General features: G+C 41.2%; 1 protein-coding gene across 2 annotated transcripts in view; it reads left to right on the forward strand.

Moving 5' to 3' along the window:
- The window catches only part of LOC109875534 (potassium voltage-gated channel subfamily H member 1), a 61,814-nt gene that overhangs the window by 3,638 nt on the left and 43,625 nt on the right, over positions 1 to 14,551 (forward strand). For both annotated transcript variants that reach the window (XM_020467871.2, XM_020467874.2), the window contains exons 2-8: positions 1,199 to 1,322; positions 3,928 to 4,034; positions 4,155 to 4,283; positions 4,804 to 4,922; positions 6,444 to 6,611; positions 7,648 to 7,872; positions 10,116 to 10,545. In XM_020467871.2, coding sequence (XP_020323460.1) covers positions 1,199 to 1,322; positions 3,928 to 4,034; positions 4,155 to 4,283; positions 4,804 to 4,922; positions 6,444 to 6,611; positions 7,648 to 7,872; positions 10,116 to 10,545 — 1,302 coding nt within the window. The remainder of the gene's footprint in view (positions 1 to 1,198; positions 1,323 to 3,927; positions 4,035 to 4,154; positions 4,284 to 4,803; positions 4,923 to 6,443; positions 6,612 to 7,647; positions 7,873 to 10,115; positions 10,546 to 14,551) is intronic.

A 14,551-nucleotide genomic window follows, 5' to 3' on the forward strand; every position in this document is an offset into this window, starting at 1 on the left:
GGATAGTCAGTTTTACTAGGGTAAGCTTGGCGGCGTGAGTGAAGGAGGCTTTGTTGCGGAATAGAAAGCCGACTCTTGATTTGATTTTCGATTGGAGATGTTTGATATGAGTCTGGAAGGAGAGTTTGCAGTCTAGCCAGACACCTAGGTACTTATAGACGTCCACATATTCTAGGTCGGAACCATCCAGGGTGGTGATGCTAGTCGGGCATGCAGGTGCAGGCAGCGACCGGTTGAAAAGCATGCATTTGGTTTTACTAGCGTTTAAGAGCAGTTGGAGGCCACGGAAGGAGTGTTGTATGGCATTGAAGCTTGTTTGAAGGTTAGATAGCACAGTGTCCAAAGACGGGCCGAAAGTATATAGAATGGTGTCGTCTGCGTAGAGGTGGATCAGGGAATCGCCCGCAGCAAGAGCAACATCATTGATATACACAGAGAAAAGAGTCGGCCCGAGAATTGAACCCTGTGGCACCCCCATAGAGACTGCCAGAGGACCGGACAGCATGCCCTCCGATTTGACACACTGAACTCTGTCTGCAAAGTAATTGGTGAACCAGGCAAGGCAGTCATCCGAAAAACCGAGGCTACTGAGTCTGCCGATAAGAATATGGTGATTGACAGAGTCGAAAGCCTTGGCAAGGTCGATGAAGACGGCTGCACAGTACTGTCTTTTATCGATGGCGGTTATGATATCGTTTAGTACCTTGAGTGTGGCTGAGGTGCACCCGTGACCGGCTCGGAAACCAGATTGCACAGCGGAGAAGGTACGGTGGGATTCGAGATGGTCAGTGACCTGTTTGTTGACTTGGCTTTCGAAGACCTTAGATAGGCAGGGCAGTTACACAGCCACAATACAAATACTCACTAAACAATACAAAATACAAATACATTACATCCAATAATATATCATTCTAACAACAATAACTTATTCGTAATAAAAAAAACGATCATCAACTGTCGTCTTACATACGAGGAACACAGATAACTTATGTGTACAGGTTTGGATAGATTTGAGCCATGTTTTTCAATTTCATTTTAAAAGTACAATAATGATTTCATGAAATAAAGACATGTAGTCCTACATCCAGGTACCTTTATGACTTCCAAGTCAAACAATGAGTTACAGACAGTTAATAGTTCTGTAGTAGTTTCTATCAGTTCTTTCTGAACAGGTTTTATGTTTTCCCTCCCTGGGCAGATACCAACTTTGTTCTGGGCAATGCCCAGATTGTGAACTGGCCCATTGTGTACAGCAACGACGGCTTCTGCAAGCTCTCCGGTTACCACCGTGCTGAGGTCATGCAGAAGAGTAGCACCTGCAGGTACTCACTTTGCTACTTATGACTGCATTATGGCACCACTGATTTTGTGTGTCAGCATTTTGTTTCACTGACAGAAATACTATACAGTAGAGTATAAATACAGTATATCTACAATAACATATAAACATATCGGGCTGGTTTCCTGGACCCAGATTAAACCTACTCCTGGATTTAAAGGGGCAATCTGCATTTGGTACATCCATTTTTAGACTTAAATTATTATAATATATACCTAATGATTCTTGAATATAACTTATAGATACTGTCATACCCCATCAGAACCCCAAATCAAATCTGGTTTTATGCTTTTGTTTGTAAAGAATATTGTAAACGAACACTTTATAGCATCAAAACACATTTAAAACTATCATTTTAATATCACGGATGGTCAATCCTTGTATCCATAGCTCTGTCCATGAATTTGAGAGTGGTAACATTTATCCAGCCCCATCCCACAGCTTGTTAACCAAAAAGAATGGAAGGGTGCCCACTTTATTGTTTGAACTGCAGATTGCCCGATTTAAAGTCATACTCAATGGAAAATATATAATAAAAGTGATTTTTAGTCCAGGAATAGACTTCATCTGGGTTCGAGACACCGTTTATAAACATACAGTATATTCTATACATTAGTAATCCTATTATTACTACATAACAAATAAGACATGAGTTTACAATGTTTTTTCCATGCAAATTCGGGTTACTTCAGGCAACAGCAGTAAAGTGTTTTGGAATGGGAGAAAACAATATAGGCACTAAGGAATTCAAATGTGCCTCTGAAGTAGCACACGTACAGTTGAAGTCAGAAGTTTACATACACTTAGGTTGGAGTCATTAAAACTCGTTTTTCCACCACTCCACAAATTTCTTGTTAAAAAACTATAGTTTTGGTAAGGCAGTTAGGACATCTACTTTGTGCATGGCACAAGTCATTTTCCCAACAATTGTTTACAGACAGATTATTTCACTTATCACTGTATCACAATTCCAGTGGGTCAGAAGTTTGCATACACTAAGTTGACTGTGCCTTTAAACAGCTTCGAAAATTCCAGAAAATGATGTCATGGCTATAGAAGCTGCTAATTTACATAATTTGAGTCAATTGGAGGTGTACCTGTGGATGTATTTCAAGGCCTACCTTCAAACTCAGTGCCTCTTTGCTTGACATCATGGGAAAATCAAAAGAAATCAGCCAAGACGTCTGAATTTTTTTTTAGACCTCCACAAATCTGGTTCAGCCTTGGGTGCAATTTCCAAATGCCTGAAAGTACCACGTTCATCTGTACAAACAATAATACGCAAGTATAAACACCATGGAACCACGCAGCCGTCATACCGCTCAGGAAGGACATGTGTTCTGTCTCCTAGAGATGAACGTACTTTGGTGCGGAAAGTGCAACTCAATCCCAGAACAACAGCAAAGGACCTTGTGAAGATGCTGGAGGAAACCAGTACAAACGTATCTATATCCACAGTAAAACGAGTCCTATTATCGACATAACCTGAAAGGCAGCTCAGCAAGGAAGAAGCCACTGCTCCAAAACCGCCATAAAAAAGTCAGATTACGGTTTACAACTGCACATAGATCGTACATTTTGGAGAAATGTCCTCTGGTCTGATGAAACAAAAATAGAACTGTTTGGCCATAATGACCATCGTTATGTTTGGAGGAAAAAGGGGGAGGCTTGCAAGCCGAAGAACACCAACCCAACCGTGAAGCACGGGGGGGGGGCAGCATCATGTTGTGGGCGTGCTTTACAAAATAGATGGCATCATGAGGTAGGAAAACTATGTTGATATATTGAAGCAACATCTCAAGACATCGGTCAGGAAGTTAAAGCTTGGTCGCAAATGGGTCTTCCAAATGGACAATGACCCCTAGGATACTTCCAAAGTTGTGGCAAAATGGCTTAAGGACAACAAAGTCAAGGAATTGGAGTGGCCATCACAAAGCCCTGACCTCAATCCTATAGAAGATTTGTGGGCAGAACTGAAAAAGCGTGTGTGAGCAAGGAGGCCTACAAACCTGATTCAGTTACAGCAGCTCTGTCAGGAGGAATGGGCCAAAATGAATCCAATTAATTGTGGGAAGCTTGTGGAAGGCTACCTGAAACGTTTGACCCAAGTTAGACAATTTAAAGGCAATGCTACCAAATACTAATTGAGTGTATGTAAACTTCTGACCCACTGGGAATGTGATGAAAGAAATAAAAGCTGAAATAAATCATTCTCTCCACTATTATTCTGACATTTCACATTCTTAAAAGAAAGTGGTGATTCTATCTGACCTAAGATAGGGAATTTTTACAAGGATTAAATGTCAGGAATTGTGAAAAACTGAGTTTAAATGTGTTTGGATAAGGTGTATGTAAACTACCGAATTCAACTATATGTCAATTCAACATGACATTCGCTGTGACCAGTGCTTATGCAGAGGCTTAACCATGTTGTTTATGAGCCACAAGGTTTTTCGTGAGGCCTTTGTAACTGGGATAATTTGTTTCAAGAACAGTCTCACATCTGCCTAACTTCTGGTAGAATCTGAATGTATTATCCGGTTTAATTTGTTTTGTATGTAAATTAGCACCAACAATGCCATTTTCAGTTTCATGTATGGGGAGCTCACAGACAAGGAGACGGGTGAGAAAGTGCAACAGATCTTTGAGAATTATGAGATGAATTCGTTCGAAATTCTCATGTATAAGAAGAATCGTAAGTGTTTCTTTGCTCTCTGTTGATTGAATCATATCAAATTCAATTGTTACATCAATTACTTATCTGTTCATATTCTAATGTATCTCATATCATAACGTGATTTTGTGTTTCCTACAGGGATGCCGGTGTGGTTCTTTGTTAAGATCGCTCCTATCAGGAATGAGCAGGACAAGGTGGTGTTGTTTCTGTGCACCTTCAGTGACATCACTGCATTCAAACAGCCCATTGAGGATGACTCTGTGAAAGGTTGGCGTGACACTGAATTTCAGATAATCTAAGGAAGATTCTGTTTTAATGAGGACAGGATCAAGCTGAGGATAGTAGATACAATTTGTTTTAGACAGCTACAAATGTTGGTTTCTGACATTATTGAGAGAAAACACAGTGCATCATTTCATCTTACAACTTACATTTTTGTCTGATAATTTGAGCTAGTAATGTTGGTTTTTCCAAATCAACTGCTAGCTAGCCATTGTTTTTAGGCAGTTCATGCAGATCTGAAAGAAATGGATAGGTATAAGAATATGGTATTAGTTCCATTTGCCATCAAATTTGCTATGAATAATTTCCGTAATATTGAATAGACCTAGTAAATCTTTTCAGATTTACAGATATGCCTACGTAGTAGTAGCTTGAAAATTCAGTTTGAATTTAGCTCAGTGTCACATTTGGATAAATGCAGCATGATTCAGTCTTGATTTCAAGGCTAAGGGGAGTGGATATGGGTTGATTTGGTATTCCACATTTCTTTGACTCTGTCATTCAGGATGGGGTAAATTCGCTCGGCTCACTCGGGCACTGACGAGCAGCCGGGGAGTGTTGCAGCAGCTGGCGCCCACCGTCCACAAGGGCGAGAACGTCCACAAGCACTCTCGTCTGGCTGAGGTAGAGTGTGTGCTGCTGTCCCCATTGATAAGCACTCATCTGCCTAAGTGTTTTTGGAAGGAGCACCCATCTCATATTTCCAAGCCCACTTCTGTTTAGCTTCAAATGAAATGCCTAATCCTGTTCCCATACTCGCTCACTACTTCTGAGCTAAATGAAGTGTGTCTTTCCATTCCCAAAGCAGTAGACCGCAAGCCCGTGGCCACCTGGGCAACTGTAACTCTGCAGACAGATACAACTCTAATATGAATGATCACTCTATATATTGTCCTGACCATAAATCCTTATGGCAGAAGTCCCCAATTACATTCAGCAGTGGACTTGAGCGCATGGTCGGGTGGGGCAGGAATGCATTTGTACGCATTTGACCGCAAGAAGCCGAAAAAGATATTGTATTTGACAAAGAATTTGTCCCGTCGGGGAACTCTGCCCTATGACCTTTGCTGTGGAGATGTGTAACCTAAATGTTTTACATTACTAATTTTACATTACTAATTTAGCAGATTCTCTCATCCAGAGTGACTTATAACCAGTTCACTCACTTATAATCAGTGAGTAAAAGGGCAGAGATGTCAGCAGGAGCAGGATTCAATTAAATCTGCTTCAGCAATGTTTGACTTGTTTATGGACTTGATCATTACTGGCACACTTACACTTTTTTTTACTCTGAATAATGCAGCCGTCTATGCTACAGTCTACAGTGTATAAACCATACAACAATACTGGTTTGATTTAATAGTCCTTAGTCCTCTGAAAATCCCTAGGCTAGAAATAAAGTCTAGTCCTCTGTTATCCCAAGGGGACTGATTGTTTGGGCAGATCATCTTCTGGGACTAGTCCAAGATGTCGTACCACCACCATCTTCTAGCAACATCCTGTTTCTTGAAAAATGGTGGAAAAGCTAATTGTGTTTAGATGGTCAGATAAGGTGCTCTGTTTACTAATGGGAAGATGAGCTTGCTACCGTAGCTAAGATAAAACAAAATGGCTACAATTAGTTTATTTGTTGATCCTGGAAAGTTACATGAATTTATTTACAAAATATTAAGGGAGAGAGGAATTCCACTTTTTGTATGTTATATTGATTGGGATAGAGAGTTATGTCACACTATCCAAGAGATACTGGGAGATGAAATCAAGGCAACACTGAACTGTCTTTGTGCGGTCCAAAAGACTACAGAATGTGGTCATTATATTGTCATGACTTACTATTTTATATTATGAGTGTTATGTCAAAGTTATCGCTAACATACAATAAGAGACCCTGTCATAACAAACTAAAATGTTGTCATATTTTTATGTACACTAGGTAAAAAACGCACACCTGAAATGGTGAATAGCAGGAGAAACAGATGACACACTGGTCCAATTCAGTGTCAGCCTTGTGGAATCAGCCTGATCACGGTCACCATTCTACGCAGTGATCGGGCTGGTTCCACCAGGCTTATTCAAGGTAGCTAGCTGCCAAAACACTGACTCATTCATGACTTGTTACCAACTGTTTCTTAACCAAAAACTTAGGTTCTCCAGCTGGGCTCAGACATCCTCCCGCAGTACAAGCAGGAGACGCCTAAAACTCCTCCCCACATCATCCTCCACTACTGCGCCTTCAAGACCACCTGGGACTGGGTCATCCTCATCCTGACCTTCTACACAGCCATCATGGTGCCCTACAACGTCTCATTCAAGGTCTAAACTCTCTTCAACTACCCACTAACCCTAACCTTAACCCTTACTCTAAACTCCAAACCGAACCTTAGCAAGTTGTTTTGGGGGGATTTTTATTTTGTTTGTGTGTACTTTTATTGACTATGTACCAGCTGTAAAGTAATTTGCCACTCAGGGATAACTTATATTCATTCTCTACTCAACTCCTTAAGTAATAAAGATTCTCTACTCAACTACTTAAGTAACAAAGATTCTCTACTCAACTACTTAAGTAACAAAGATTCTCTACTCAACTACTTAAGTAATAAAGATTCTCTACTCAACTACTTAAGTAACAAATATTCTCTACTCTACTACTTAAGTAACAAATATTCTCTACTCTACTACTTAAGTAACAAATATTCTCTACTCTACTACTTAAGTAACAAATATTCTCTACTCTACTACTTAAGTAACAAATATTCTCTACTCTACTACTTAAGTAATAAAGATTCTCTACTCAACTACTTAAGTAACAAATATTCTCTACTCTACTACTTAAGTAATAAAGATACTCTACTACTTAAGTAACAAATATTCTCTACTCTACTACTTAAGTAATAAAGATTCTCTACTCAACTACTTAAGTAACAAATATTCTCTACTCTACTACTTAAGTAATAAAGATACTCTACTACTTAAGTAACAAATATTCTCTACTCTACTACTTAAGTAATAAAGATTCTCTACTCAACTACTTAAGTAACAAATATTCTCTACTCTACTACTTAAGTAATAAAGATACTCTACTACTTAAGTAACAAATATTCTCTACTCTACTACTTAAGTAATAAAGATTCTCTACTCAACTACTTAAGTAACAAATATTCTCTACTCTACTACTTAAGTAATAAAGATACTCTACTACTTAAGTAACAAATATTCTCTACTCTACTACTTAAGTAATAAAGATACTCTACTACTTAAGTAACAAATATTCTCCACTCTACTACTTAAGTAATAAAGATTCTCTACTCTACTACTTAAGTAACAAAGATTCTCTACTCTAATCCTCCAGACCAAGCAGAACAATGTCACCTGGCTGGTGGTGGACAGCATCGTGGACGTCATCTTTCTGGTGGACATCGTGCTCAACTTCCATACCACGTTTGTGGGGCCAGCCGGAGAGGTCATCTCGGACCCCAAGCTGATCCGGATGAACTACGTCAAGACGTGGTTCGTCATCGACCTGCTCTCCTGCCTGCCGTACGACGTCATCAACGCCTTCGAGAACGTTGATGAGGTCAGTGGTTTGTTTCCTAACTGGGGTCTGTGTGTTTGTGGATGGATGGATATGAATGAAGACACACAGGCAGACACACAAATAGACACACACACAGACACACACATTATTTATGGATCTGGAAAGCTTACCACATCGTTGACTCTTGGAAAGCTCGCCACATCATTATAGCGTAATAGACACCGACTGGACTTCTCAGCAGTAGAAATGTCATCCCCTGCAGTTGCCTAATGGTCGCTGGGGAATACTGTGAATAGAGGCTAAAAAGTCAGATAAAATCCCTCTAACATATTAAAAAGAACACAGGAATTGGAGGCTGGTAAAACAGCACATTTTTCTGATGCCTCTTCGAGACATTCTGTAGTATAAAACACAGTAATCAAACTTGGCACACAGGCCTTTGTAGGATGGTCCAGATCGTCTTGATCCACACGCTAGTCTTGATAACCTTAAAGTAATCAACAGATGCTGCAAGTGATACCATTCTAACCTACGCCCAAGTACAGTATTATCAGAGTAAAATGATCTGTACTACAGAAGGCACAGATAAAGGTCAATATTACATTTAAAGAATGAATAAACACACGCTTCAAGGGTCAAACAACAAACATTGTTAGCCAATTATAGCTTAATTAACAAGTCAACACACTGCTTTTGCCCTTTGGGCATTGTAACTTAGAACCAAAACAAAAGTGCAGAAACCACCATATTTCCTAGCCACCTCTCCAGTGTTATGTGCTGTTCTGTTGTGTGCCTGTTGTTGCACGAATTGTGGTGTGGCGAAAGATTATAGCACCCCCACAGTGAGCTCCCACAAAGCCTGTGGGCGCTGCATGTGCCTTTGCTGCACTTGTCAACGCAGGTTATCCTTCCTTTTCATTCGGTGCTGTGCTTCAGATACAAGCATCGTGCAGCTAGCATCCATTCTGCTCCTCTGAAGCAAAGGCTTTCAGCACAGTGACCTTGTTGTATTCAATGACAATTGTAGTGAGACATTCAAGTTGCCACAGGAACACATTTCAGCGTTTTGTAGTTTAAAGTAATTGCATTATGAATGTGTCCCTGGTGAATTGAAAATAGCTTGATGCAGTTGGTTCACACACGTCGTGGAGGCGGATGCGGGCAGAGGCTAGTGAGATTACATAAACCGCACTGCATTATGTGCTTGCCTTCAGTACTAAATGTAGAATCACCCTTTCGGGAAGCGCCTGGTACATCTCAGCCTCTCTGTACAGTATGCCACGCTGTCTTAAATGTTTTAGGGAATCTAGATTTGATGAGCCGTTGATTTCACATCACATTTTGACGTTTGAAGACACCAAGAGCTTGATTCAAATTGAGCAAGCAAAAGAGGATAATGGGATTTTTGATAAAGCCACATACGAGTGACTCATTCAAATGCTGGAATTAAATGTGTAATCTCCAAATGAATCAGAAACCCGTCCTCCCTAGTACTCTTTCACACACCATTATCGGAGTAAGATCCTGGAACATTAATTTTGGGTGCCTGCTTCGTGCCCATCGATGAAAACAAAAGTAACCCCGGGCTAAATTAATTCCAATACTGTACTTTCCTAAGGTTGGTCCAGGACCCAAATAACTGTTATTCTGTCGCACGGCAGTGTGGAATTCTTCACTTAACCAGCTTCTGTAGCAAAGTGATGTTTTGTAGAAGTAGCATGTTGTAAAGCATACCCTCCGGCTATTATTTTATTTTATTGCTAATGGCATTGTATTCATTATCACCAACACAACAGGGAACTGCACCATGGTACCAAATCCATATGCAGAATATACTGTGCAGTGTTTTAGGGAGTGGAGTTCCACAGGGTTCACTGTTGAGACCCTTCCAGTTTATCTTTAATCAATGAATGAACAGTTATTAAAATAGTTAGAACAATGGATAATGGGCTCCCGAGAGGCGCAGCGGTCTAAGGCACTGCATCTCAGTGCTTGAGGCGTCACTACAGACACCCTGGTTCGACCCTGGTTCGATTCCAGGCTGTATCTCAGCAGGCCATGATTGGGAGTCCCATAAGGCGGCACACAATTGGCCCAGCGTCGTCCAGGTTTGGCCGGTGTAGGACGTCATTGTAAATAAGAATTTGTTCTTAACTGACATGTGTAGTTAAATAAAGGTTAAATAAAAAATTTAAAAATTAAATTATTGGCTAGTAAGTAAAGCTCTACTTTTCTTTCTCTCTCTAAGCCTAACCATTCCCCTCTTGTTTTCTACACATCAGGGCATCAGCAGTCTCTTCAGCTCCCTCAAAGTAGTCCGTCTGCTTCGCTTGGGCCGGGTGGCCCGTAAACTGGACCACTATATTGAGTACGGGGCCGCTGTCCTGGTCCTGCTGGTGTGCGTCTTTGGCCTGGCCGCCCACTGGTTGGCCTGCATCTGGTACAGCATCGGCGACTACGAGGTCATCGACGAGAACACCAACAGTGTGAGGATGGACAGCTGGCTCTACATATTGAGCGAATCGGTGGGGACGCCGTACCGCTTCAACGCCAGTGGCTCCGGTAGGTGGGAGGGCGGGCCAAGCAAGGACTCGGTCTACATCACTTCCCTATACTTCACCATGACCAGTCTGACCAGCATCGGCTTCGGCAACATCGCCCCCACCACCGACGGAGAAAAGCTCTTCGCCGTGGCAATGATGATGATCGGATGTGAGTAAGAGCCCTACCCATGAAATTTCACACTGTCATCAAAGGAGGCTGGTAGGCTGTAACGGCTGGAATGGAACACATTGAACCTTATCTAAACCATGTTTGATACCTTGTTACTGATTCCATTCCAGTCATTACAATTATATCTCCGCCCACCAGCCTCCTCTGACTGCCGTATTATCTTTATGAAAAACACAATTGACGTTTCATTAAGAAATACCATGCCAGATGTGTCCACTGCTTCTTCAAGGAGAGGTATTGTTAACAGGCCAGTATGTCTCTGAATCCTTGATGAATTCAGTAGAAGATAGCATGCTGTTTAATGTACTTACTATACAACTCAATCACAGCTAAATTTACCATTAAGTTATTACAGAAAAATGCTTGATTGAAGCATTTATGAACATCGTGATGGTTCATTGTGATGGTTCCGAAAAGACAAAGGTTGCAAATTTCACATGGTGCTTAAGGTTTATTATGAGTATGCCAATTTGTTTAATTTTGTGCTGTGAAGATTGTACATATCTAAAGAGGATTTTCAAATGCTTTCATCCATTTTGAGCTGGCAACTGAGTGATTCATCGTGTGCCCATGGTTATTCCTTCTACTGGAGATGCGATTGACACAGTTTTGTCCCGGTCCTATTGTGGAACAAATTACATTCAATTGTAACGCAGGCCTCAAGATTGGGAAATATGAAGGATTGCATAAAGGAAAAAGAGTTCTGTTTTTGTCTTTTTAGGTCAAGTTGAGACTTTCATTATCTACCTAGAAATAGACATAAAACGTGATAGGACTGGACCAACTGTGGCAGGCATCATCAATTTGCGTGCTAGCGTCTTGCTTGAAGTTTGCAAGTATAAAGAAGTTTGTTTAACATGACTATGGACAGACCAGTAAACTTCAACATTCCTGTGAAATATCACAGTTGCGGAATAATGAAGCAAGCGTGATCTGCACCTTTCAACTACTATTCCATCCCAAAATGCATTGCTGACCATTTAGCATACATTATGATCCATACTGACTTGCTATCATAGTGACTTGGTATCAATTTCTGATTGTGAATCAAAACCACAATCCTGGTGTTCGAAGCATCACACTCCAACCAACAGAACCTCATCTTATTTAGCTTTTAATACATACGGTACACTGTAAGGGTTGTTTTCAACATGGGGGGAAAGTTATCCAGCTCAGGAGATCAATTTGAGTAAAAAACAACAATGCAATGTTATGTTGTTAAATTATAAGACACATGGTATAACTGGAGTGAAGCAGTTTTGCTATAATGGTATAACTCACAAGTGAAGCAGTTTTTAGATTTTTTCCCCAACACATATATGCAGCATTGTTGTGTTGGTGTTGCAGGTGAGGGGGAGTATAAAGAGGTTTGCTTAGCACCTCGGGGAGAGACTGGCACTGACCAGGGGTGACAGTGATGCAGGGTGGCTGATGATAAGGGAAGCGAGAGTGATGGGGGGCGCGTGGGGGTCATGCTGCTATTCCTCAGTGGTGGGAAGACAGTCTGCCACCCACAGCCTGGAAGCTGGACAGAAGCTTAGTCATGCAATATGTTGCCAGTTGAGTTGCCTGCGTGTGTGTGTGTGTGTGTGTTATGGGTTGGATTTTGTTTGTGTCTTGGTCTTTTTGTGAGGGAGTATGTACTGTATTTTCTGTATGTGTATTTGAATATGTGTGCTTGTTTAGGTCTTGATAAATACAATAGTCACTATTCTGCTAATCTTAGCCCCAACAAGAGCAGTCATAATTGTGCAAACTGGCGCCGTAAAACAAGGAGGTCCACTCACCCAAGTTGCATTTTGGCGGTGTCCAGAGCTTATGACACGACAGTCTCTGTGGCGGTGTGACAAGTTGTTCCTGGCTGTCACAGTGGTCTTGTCTCAGTGCAGCCAGCCGTGTCATACCCTTCTGTGTCCCCATACGCACACCAACCCTCCTCTCCCGCTCCTCTCTCTCCCACAAGGCTTGTTAACTGTTTATATACACTGAGTATACATTTAGAAACACCTGCTCTTTCCATGACAGAATGACCAGGTGATCGAGGTGAAAGCAATGGTCCCTTATTGATGTCATTTGCTAAATCCACTTCAGTGTAGATGGAGTGGAGACAGGTTAAACAAGGATTTTTAAGCCAAGAGACAATTGAGACATGGATTGTGTATTCATAGGGTGAGTGGGCAAGACAAAATATTTCAAGGAAAATGCATCATATGGGGATGATTTCTTTATTTAGGTTACATATCTTGAAAACCTGATGGCTGACAAGCAAAACTTTTCAGGACTATGTCAACAATGGATTAATGAAACAAATACCAAAATATAGTTTGGTATAGTTTGGTATAATTTTAAAGGGGTATGGTAGTAGGTGCCAGGCGCACAGATTTGTGTCAAGAACTGCAACGCTGCTGGGTTTTTCACGCTCAACAGTTTCCCGTAGCTATCAAGAATGGTCCATCACCCAAAGGACATCCAGCCAACTTGAAGGTGCCATTTGACGTAAGCTGAGAGTTAGCTAATACTAATGATTTCCCCTTTTCAAATGGAAGTCATGTTCTCTTTTGGGCTAGTAATGGTGACTTAGCAATTTTCATCCTCAGTGTTGTGCCCAATAGACTACATTATGGAAATGTTATGCAGATGCTTCCAGGTATTGCCTTTTCAAAATGTCAACCAATTGCTTTGCATGTGAATAGTAAACTGATTATTTTGTCATAGTACACATTTTCCCTTCTTTGACTCATTGCTCGCTCAGTGGGAGCTGTCACTTTTGTGATGCGCCCAAGGGGAGGGGAGTACAGGACTCAACCCATTCTGAAAAGAAATATGAGCTAAATCAGGGAGACTTGGCTAAAGACCATGGGTATTATGTATCAGCATAATGATGCCAATGTAGTGCATTGAAATACATTTTATGAGCCCATATGACCCCCTGATAAAATCCTAGTGCCAGTTTATACTGAGTTGTCAGCCATTTTAAGTCAGTTGAAAAATGCCAAGTAGAATTTTGGTTCTGGCGCTTTGCACCCAGGGCCGGTACAGGATGACAGGGGACCCCTTAGGTAGGTTGACTGACATCCTTCCTATCCCTAAAAAGAAGATTCAATGGAGATTTTGATTCATGCAACTGCCACTATAGGCACTAGTGACATTGTCAAGAGGTTTGGACCTTTTGGTGTAAATCGCAACGTAGCTGGTTCAAATCAAATCAAATTCTATTGGTCACATACACATATTTAGCAGATATTATTGCGGGTGTAGCAAGATGCTTGTGTTCCTAGCTCCAACAGTGCAGTAGTATCTAACAAGTCACAACAATGCACACAAATCTAAAAGTAAAATAATGGAATTAAGAAATACACTGCTCAAAAAAATTAAGGGAACACTAAAATGACACATCCTAGATCTGAATGAATGAAATATTCTTATTAAATACTTTTTTCTTTACATAGTTGAATGTGCTGACAACAAAATCACACAAAAATGATCAATGGAAATCAAATTTATCAACCCATGGAGGTCTGGATTTGGAGTCACACTCAAAATTAAAGTGGAAAACCACACTACAGGTTGATCCAACTTTGATGTAATGTCCTTAAAACAAGTCAAAATTAGGCTCAGTAGTGTGTGTGGCCTCCACGTGCCTGTATGACCTCCCTACAATGCCTGGGCATGCTCCTGATGAGGTAGCGGATGGTCTCCTCAGGGATCTCCTCCCAGACCTGGACTAAAGCATCCGCCAACTCCTGGACAGTCTGTGGTGCAACGTGGCGTTGGTGGATGGAGCGAGACATGATGTGCTCAATTGGATTCAGGTCTGGGGAACGGGCGGGCCAGTCCATAGCATCAATGCCAAAGAAATGCCACCCCACACCATGACTGACCCACCGCCAAACCGGTCATGCTGGAGGATGTTGCATGCAGCAGAACATTCTCCACGGCGTCTCCAGACTCTGTCACATGTGCTCAGTGTGAACCTGCTTTCATC

The sequence above is a fragment of the Oncorhynchus kisutch genome, linkage group LG20 (assembly GCF_002021735.2).
Source record: "Oncorhynchus kisutch isolate 150728-3 linkage group LG20, Okis_V2, whole genome shotgun sequence".
Lineage (NCBI taxonomy): Eukaryota > Metazoa > Chordata > Actinopteri > Salmoniformes > Salmonidae > Oncorhynchus > Oncorhynchus kisutch.